The 9,204-nt window shown below is 45.6% G+C and overlaps 1 protein-coding gene across 1 annotated transcript; it reads right to left on the bottom strand.

Annotated features, from left to right (window-relative positions):
* Positions 1-5,271: 5,271 nt before the first annotated feature.
* Positions 5,272-8,972, bottom strand: LOC136500620 (serine/threonine-protein kinase D6PK-like). The gene is made up of 3 exons (XM_066496018.1): positions 8,733-8,972; positions 6,736-7,789; positions 5,272-6,456 (listed from the first exon to the last, which is right to left on the bottom strand). Exons 2-3 carry the CDS (start codon positions 7,659-7,661, stop codon positions 5,580-5,582), a joined length of 1,803 nt encoding a protein of 600 aa, XP_066352115.1. The 5' UTR covers positions 7,662-7,789; positions 8,733-8,972; the 3' UTR covers positions 5,272-5,579.
* Between the last annotated feature and the right edge of the window lie 232 nt (positions 8,973-9,204).

Raw genomic sequence — 9,204 nt, forward strand, 5'->3', positions numbered from 1 at the left:
TGCAGGCAGCATCACATGCTGTAATATGGGCACTGGGCAGCCAGCAGCAGGCCACAGGTCAGTGTCCTGCAACTTGAAGCAAAGCATGCATGGCAGAGCATGCATTTGCACTGGTATAGGCTACTAGGCGCTGCTACGGTCTATATGGGTACCAACAGATTCCCATTTGCTGCAAACCTCGGTGAGGAAGCTTAGGCCCTAAAAATTTTCAACATAAAGTGTCGCATCGAATCTTACGACACATGTATGGAATACTAAATATAGGCGAAAAATAAAACTAATTGCACAGTTAGATGAGAAATCGCGAGACGAAACTTTCGAACCTAATTAGTCCATAATTAGATACTAATTACCAAATACAAACAAAAGTGCTACAGTAGCCAAACAGTAGCTGAACCCAAAAAATTTTGGGAACTAAACGCACCCTTAGTACGGAGTATTATCTAGTAGGAGTACTATATATACATACATTAGGCTCATCAATCAGAGAGAATTCAGAGCTAGGAGAGGACTTCATTGATGATGATATATACTTTGATAATCCGTATTTTTCAGCTTGTTTTTTTAGCTGAAATAGTGTTTTTCTCTCACATTAAATCATTCGGAACAGTATTTCGGCTTTTTTTTCAGCGAAGCGAACGGAGCCATAACAAGGGTGGCAACTGATGACAAGTCCAAGAGCTACTTTATTTTTGTCCTTATAGTTGCCTGTATTACGTACTGGTTCGGCAACAACAAAATGAGAGGACGTGTCGCCTATTACGCGTTGAGATCGAATCGCAAGAAATTAATTGAAGCCACAAGTTTTTAGCTAGCTTGCTGGCTCTCCTTGTGAACTATAACGTACTCGCTCGCTAGAAAGCAAGTAGCAAACGCATGCATGCGTATTCTAGCTACGATTCTTTCATCCGGCCGGGGACGACGGGGGGCACAGCAGTGCACTGGCGGAGTTCAAGCTCGGTCAACCTGGGCTGTGGCGCCCCCCCCCCCCCCCCCCCCCCCCCCCCCCCCCCCCCCCCCCCCCCCCCCCTGGAGTCCCAAACGTTACATGGTGCACTTCTCTCTTGGAACAAATATTAACTATAGCAGCATGCACATAACAATGGCTCCTTGCCCAGTGTATGGACATGCGCGTGACTTTCAAATTCATGTTGCTGGCTTGGAGCTCTACAGGCCGGCTGCCATGCTCTCTAGTCCCAAATTTGCAATCGGACTTACCCTGACGAGTGCTGATTTGGTGTACTAGTACACTGTAAAGTATGTTAAGTTTAACCCAAATTTATATTAAAAGTACTAATATTCATCGTACTAAATAGGTAGCATTAGACAGTGGCGGATCCAGGATTTTAGAGTAGGGTATGCCCATGGCAAGAAAATATTTGGATGAACAACATAAAAAGTTCACAAGAGCTTGAATAAAAGATACATATAGTTCAAATTAAATGTGTTCCATAACAAATTGAGATTACAAAATATTGGAAGAAAATTACAATTAAATTTTAACTTTCCTATCCTTCATTGCTTGATAGCGATTAATGACATCATGATCTTTGACTTGCAAAAGGAACTCACGCTCAGTAAATGTGACCAAACAATCATTCATGTACTTGTCTCCCATCCTATTTCTCAACTTGTTCTTCACATAATTCATTATTGAAAACACTCTCTCTACAGTAGCAGTTGCTACAGGTAGCACTAGCACCCATTTGAGAAGTTTGTACACAAGATCATGTTTGTTGTGCGTATTTGTTGAAACAAGCACGACAGAAAGCTCAGCAAGGCTGTTCAATGCTAATTACATGTGGTCTTGATGTGGAAGGGGAAGGGGAATGTACCCTGGGTGCCTTTGCAGCCCTTTCCCGCATTGATTTAAGATCAATCGACTTTTTGACTTCTTCACTTGTTTGAAAGGAAATGCCACTGCCTACAAGGAACCAAATGCGCATCTATGAATTTTGCAATTGGCAATGACATTTGACAGAACATAGCAAAGGCCAAAGGGATTTGAATTTTGATTACCTCTGAACGAAAAAATCAAATCGAGGTACTGGAGCAGTCGGGCTCGCGGGCTCCTGCGGCTCGGGTCGTGCCGAGCGAGCAGCTCTGGCTCCGCAGCTGCCGGGGGAGCGGGGTGGCAGGGGGGGACGGGGGGCGCCGCTGCCGCGAGCGGCCGCGCGGGCGGGCGGCCTGGCGGCGGCGCAGCGCGATTCCGCGTCCGTCAAACTCGAACGTTCCAAGCTGCTGGCTGCCCTACCCCTACGGCAGCCTCCTGATGGGTTTGGGGAGTGGGGAATTGGAGATTAGGGAGTGGGAAGGTCAGATGGGCCATTGGGCCGTCCGGTTAGGTGTAGCATGTGGGCTGCTTTTCAGTTAGATGCGAATTACAGGTAGAAAATAGTGAAGAATCGCAATTTTGAAACCTTAACTATATTGTACATGTATATACGTCTAAGAACTATTAAAAATTTTCTAAAAAATGTTGGGTATGCCCGGGAATACCCGGGCACAACTGTAGGTCCGCCCATGATTAGATTCGTCATGCAGCTATGTTCATAATAATATACCTATCCGAAGTCATGAAAAATTTTGATACTATTACTTCCTCCGTATCAAATTATAAGATGTTTTGTCTTTTTAAATACATTGCTTTTGCTATGTATTTAGATATACATTGGGTCTAGATGCATAGCAAAAGTAATGTATCTAAGAAAATGTAAAATGTCTGATGATTTGGAATGGAGGGAGTATAAACTTAGTCAAAACTTAAGACAATTTGATTTCGATCAAACCTAAAATTGCATCTTTTTTTTTACGGAAATAAGTATACACATTAGATTCATAAATAGCAAAAAAGGTAGTCTTTGAGGTGGCAACAAACTGGCAAGTGGCAAGTCACGTGAGTTTTGTACAACAGCAAAATAAGAACACTGCAGCATTGCGTCGGTGCAGCAGCATGCAATGCATGCAGCCGGTAAGTACGCTGGTACTGCGTACGGCTGTGTCACGGATCCTTCAGAGTGATCGAGTGAGTGCATACCACGTCGGCGGCCATGCCACTGCCAACTGGCTACTGGCTTCTGGCTTCTGGCTTCTGGCTTCGGCATGTGACTCTGTTTCTTCATCCTTGAGCCACCGTTTTGGTTTGGGTCCCCTAGTTTTTTTTTTTTTTTTTGGCTCAATAGCTAGCTAGTCACAGATTCAGATTCAGATCAGATGAGATTCTCATCAGCTTAATGTGAAAGCCTGCATAAAACTTCTCTCTCTCTCTCTCTCATCAGCTGAATGTGAAAGCCTGCAGGAAACTCTAGTGACGCTCAGCTAGCTGATTAGGCGTACTCTCTCCGTCCCAAAAAAAAATGTCAAGGTTTAGAGCTAGAATTTCGTTTTTTTTGAACAGATGGAGTATATACCAAAAGAATGTGCCAATCAACGACAATGCCAAATATGCCATGATGAGCTAACCCTCTTGCAATGTCAAATATGCCATGGCTCCCTCACATCCACTGGCTTGGCTTTGCCACTTGTTAGTCCATTTGTCTCAGAAAAAAGACATCCATATGGGCATGGCCCGAGGGGGCAACGGGAAGCATGCGCAGTGGTTAGTTGTTTCTTGGCAGCAGTGCCCGGTAGCAAAGCACACTCTATATTAACTTGTTCGTGGCATTGTAGATATAATAATGAAACATGTATAATAAAATGGAACAATCGGATCGACCATGCGACCTACACCTACTTGAACGTGGGACGTAGAATTTAAAAACCATTATTGTATCAAAGGGGTATATCTATTTGTATCTTTCGTTCGTCATCCCTGTAGTGGGAGGGGAGAGGAGGGTGGGGCAAGATATAACCTCTGTGTGCGGTGATGTGGCGGACACTGGAGGTGTATTTGGTTTTCCAGTCTACCTCGTCTAAGTTCCAACAATACTGTTTCGGCTATGAATTAATACTTTTTAACAAGCATACACCTAAATAAATCTATAACTAAGGTATACATGATCCAATGAGTATGAAATATTTACTACAGGTCAGTCATACAATCATTAGTCCATCATAAAAATTCCACCATAATTGGATCATAGAAACTGCAGTTGTGAATTAATTATAGAAAAACATAAATCTAAAGCTACAGCAAAAAATTATACTAAAGCATACCATATTATATGTTCACTGTGTAGATTTACTCATGTGAAGTCCAACAAAAATTAGATTTTCTATTTTATGATTTTTTCTGTTATTTACTATGATTTTTTTAAGATTCAGCCGAAATAAATAAAAAAGAAAAAGACAAAACCGCTTATAACCCGTCGCAGAGGTAAAACGAACGATTTTAAAAGTTCAGGGAGGTGGTTTACCCGATTTCAGAGTTCAGGGAGGAAAAATAGATTTTCGTAAAAGTTAAGGGAGGTAATGCATACTTTTTCCAACTGGCGCGCAGGGGATGGAAAGAATTCAGATGCTGCGTTGGGCCATTGGGGCACTACCCCATGGAGGCCCAGCCCGTTTACGCCAAAAAGGAATCCGATCCAGCCGTGATTGAGGAAACAAAATTGGACCGGTTGTCATTTTCATAGTCGGACGAGAAGAAGATATACAACAAAGATGTCGTCATCCTCCACTCAAAAAAACAACAACAACGATGTCGTCATCCCCATCGCCTCCTTCATTTCCAACCAAACAAGCATTTCTCTTCTTGTTGCTCGCTGAAATCTTCAACTATGCCATGATGATGCAATCTTGGTATGCTCTTCTTGTTATACGCAAAGCTGTTTCAATTAGCAGTTTACATTTGCTACCTGCATATTTCGTAGTACAATGTTACGCATAATTATACTTATGTTTGAGAGAATTTTACTTGAACAGCATTACTTGCCCTTGCGCTCGAGTTTCATACTAAAAAAGTGACGGTGTTTCCAGTTTGCAGGGTTTTTTTTTTGAAAGAACAATTTGCAGATTCTTGTACAGAGTTGGTTCGTCACCACCTTGTTCAACATAGCTGCTAACCTTTGCATCTGCTCATCAGTACACCTCAACATCTTGCAAACGTTTGTACCATTTTCCTTTCCAGTTTTATACATGCTCCATTTCTCACACATATACCAGTTGCATCAATCAAACACATGGAAATAGACCAATCAAATAGTGGAGTTCAGATGCTGGTTATAATCGTAGCTCTCTCTCATTCTAGCCAATAGGCTGCAGCAACCAGACATGCATGATTTTGATTTCACATAAAAGATTACAAGAAACAAGAACTATCAAGTGTCTATGTAGTACCAGACATGAAATTGATGATAAATCAAACAGGATTTACAATGCCTGGGTGAAAGTACTCCCCTGTGTCCTTTAAGCACCACAAGGTTTTCTAAAAAATTGCAACATTGACCCGGTACAAATTGGGTCTTTAGCAGTTCAAAGGGGAAAAAGAAAAGGAACACGAGCTACTAGAAATAGAGCTACAGCTTACAATAGAGCATCACCAGTCATCACAGTATACGCCTCCGAACTGATCTTCCTCCTTTCATACACCAGCTTGCATGCACCGACCCACATTACAAAACTGAAAAAGGAAAGCAACTCTAGAAGAATTCAAACTCCAGAAAGTTATCTGGGCCCTTCTGGTTGGCAGCTGAAGCAACCTTATCGTTAGCTGGGGCTGGCTTCGGTGGGCGATCCAGCTCGACAGGCTTTGGTACATCCGGAGGGCTTGCACACCGTATCAATGCCCAATTCACACCCTCGAAGAACGGGTGCTGCTTAATCTCAGTAGTCCCTCGTTTGTAGCCAAGACGATGCTGCGGGTCTTTGACCAGCAACCCTCTTATCAAGTCCCTAGCTGAGAAATTCACAATTGGGGACTCTGGGAACCGCAGGGGCTGACCAACAACATTGAAGAGTGTAGCCCGGTTTCCTGACCCCTTGAAAGGGGTCTTACCAAATAGGAGCTCGTAAAGGAATATACCAAAGGTCCACCAATCCACAGCACTGCCATGGCCTTCTCCCTTGATTATTTCTGGCGCCAAGTACTCATGGGTGCCAACAAATGACATAGAGCGAGCATCGGTCGGCTCCGCGATGAGCTCAGGCAGCGGGCTAACTTGGTTGACGATCTCAGGCTTCGGCTTTGGCTTCTTCTCTTTCTTGGACTTGGATTTGGAGAAAAAACGGGGACCAAAGCAAGTAGTTGGAGCAACACACGCCGGCTGGATGCAGGATGGCTCGATACAAGCAGGCTGCACACAGTATGCTTGGTTGCTCCTTTGCAGTGCATCTAGTCCAGGGTTGGCAGACTTGACAACAGTAGGGCTTACGTCACAACGAAGGGAGAGGTCAAAATCAGTGAGCATGATGTGCCCATCCTCCCGAACAAGGACATTCTCCGGCTTCAGATCACGGTATATAATCCCAAGCATATGCAGGTACTCCAGTGCCAGGAGAACTTCGGCTACATAGAACCTTGAAGAAATGACTATGAGCATATTTATAGTATGATCTGAGGTGTTGGATTATACGTAACAGTAAAAATATACTACAATACAAGCTCAAAGTAAGGGATACACTCAGAGGCGAATGCCAGGATAATTAAATATGATCAAGCTACTACACTGGACTGTACTAACAAAATAAAATCAATATTTGCAATATATATATATATATATATATATATATATATATATATATATATATATATATATATATATGAGGAACACTGTAATTTTAAGAGTTGAAACATACTTAGCTGCTTGCTCTGAAAAGTATTTTCCAGGCTGCCTTTGTCGAAGGGTGTGCAGGTCCCCTCCTGGACAGAACTCCATCACCAAACATGAGAATTTATCTGTCTCGAAGTGGGTATACAGTGTCGGAAGAAACGGATGGTCCAGAGATTGCAGTATCTCCCGCTCCGTCTGCGCTCGAAGAAGCTTCTTCCGGCTCGCCAATGAACCTTTGTCCATGACCTTCATGGCAAAGTAACTCTTTGTACCATTCAGTTCAGAGAGGTACACGCTGCCAATATCACCACAGCCCAGCTTCTTAAGCAGCCTAAAGTGGCTCAAACCCAAAATGCCATCCCTAGACCTTATCACTCGGATGGCTTCCCACCTAGAATCACTCCCCTTGTGCGGCTTCGTCATGCTGCTGCTCATGCTGCTGCACGAGCTCTCATCGCTGATGTTGCTGCTCGCGCTCGGGCGGCACATGCTGCTCTTCCCACTCTCTGGAAAATCAGCCCGGTCACTGATCTTAGCACTGCCGCTGGTCTTCCTCAGGCTGTTCGCCCCATCGCTGGCCTTGGCAGAAGCAAAGCTCTCGCTCATGCTGCTCTTCTGCGACGTATTCTTCTCCTGGTTACCACCACCGCAGTCCAAGCTCTGGATATCCTTCAGCTCCCCGGAATCGCCCTGCAGGGTTGGCGCCTCGTCCAGGACACCGCAGTTTGAGCAAACACTGGAAGGACCCTTGTCCAACATTGATGCAGAAGACTCTTGCCGCCGATGGGAGGACTTTTGCTCCTCCAGGACATTCTTAGCAGCAGCAAGCTTCGGCGCACCATCCATTGCTTTCTTGTCCTCCTTTGCAGGAACTGGATCTATTGCATGATCAGCCACTGGTTTAGTAGCCTGGTGCCCAGGCACGTCGTGCTTGGCAACCTCCACGGACATGGTGATCACAAGGAGTTCTAGCAGTGCAGATCAATCAGACTAGTGAAGATCCAATTTTTACTCCACTTCACTTCACTTCATCCAAAATCTAACAAGACTGCTCACTTGTCAATTGAGTTCCCCGGCATCTACAGAAACAATGAAGAACAAAGAACAGTATATTAGAACGTAGTACGCTGATAGGAGCCGTCTAAAAAGCAGAGCTGTTGACAGAGAACTGGTACAGGAATTTAACAGAAAATACAAACACGTTTCAAACACCACAAAATTGCTGGGAGAGACTAGCAGCCCACCGGTTGAGAACTGGGAAACCTAAAACGTTCGCAGAAACGCCGAAATAACAAGCTACTGCACACAAGGTTTGCAGGCAGGGAGCAAGGAGATAGGCGCAACCGAGCAGCCGCACCTAAAGGAAGCCCGAACCACTACACAGATCCAGCACCCGGTCCATTGCATCAGCGAAGAAGCAGCAGCAAAGGGCACCCGGCACAGCACTATGAACAAGGCCCCAAGGATCACAGAGAGGCGCCAGCGTTTGGCAGGAAAGGAGACGGGGGTGGAGGATGGATGTGGGGCGTGGCCAGGCCGGAACAGGAGATTAGCAAGAAAAGCGGTGGCTAGCTGCAACCTGGACCGGAACAGGTGGCGGAATCACGAGCGCCTCCCCGCTTTCTTCCCCTCCCCTTGGAAAGGAAAGGAGGTGGATCACACCGGAATCACAGGAGGTGGTAGGCACTTAGGCAGGCAGGCTACGAGCAGCAAGCACACCGACATCGGACATCTGCTGGGCGCTGAACGTGGAGCGGAGGGAGGCCATTAAATGCGTCAAGAAAGAAAAGGGGAACAGAGCAGATGAAGAAATAGACGGGCGTCGGCGGCATTGCATCGACAGATGAGAAAGAAGAAACGCGAGAAAGAAAGAAACCAACGTCGGAGGAATTGATGGGGGAAGAAGGGGAGGACTGACGGCACCCACCCAACCCCAATCAGTCAAATCAATCAGAGTCGGTCAGGGACGCAAGAAGCAACCAGGGCGGGATGGGGACGAAGGGGGAAGGGCAGCGAGCGTACCTCTGCTAGGCGGCCATGGCGGCGGAACGGAATGCGGTCCTGCCCGGCGGCCGGCCTGCCTCTGCCTCCGCCTCCGCCCTCCGCCTCCGCTGATGCGCGAGAGACTCCTATACAGGATATAGCTGCAGCCCGCAGAGTGGTGGTGGTCATGTTGGGGATGGCGAAAGGCTGCAGATTTTAATAAAGTGGGGGCGGCATGCTCCTCCTGTGGTGCGGCCGGTGCGCGGTGTGGGGGAGTAGGGCTGCGGTCAGTCAGGGCAGTCTCGACGAAAGAAAATAGCAGTTTGTATGACATAGGATATCGCACTAAAAAAAATATTCCTTTCTAACCTATGATTTCTATGAGTAATAACTATTTTTTTTTCTCTCTTCTAACTCTATCTTTTTCTCCAATGAAAATGCGACACGAGCTCCTTAGAAACTGGTAGTTTCTCCTCAATGACGATTTCATGGTTTCTTGGTGCATTAGGTC

The sequence above is a fragment of the Miscanthus floridulus genome, chromosome 13, assembly GCF_019320115.1.
Source record: "Miscanthus floridulus cultivar M001 chromosome 13, ASM1932011v1, whole genome shotgun sequence".
NCBI classification, from domain to species: domain Eukaryota; kingdom Viridiplantae; phylum Streptophyta; class Magnoliopsida; order Poales; family Poaceae; genus Miscanthus; species Miscanthus floridulus.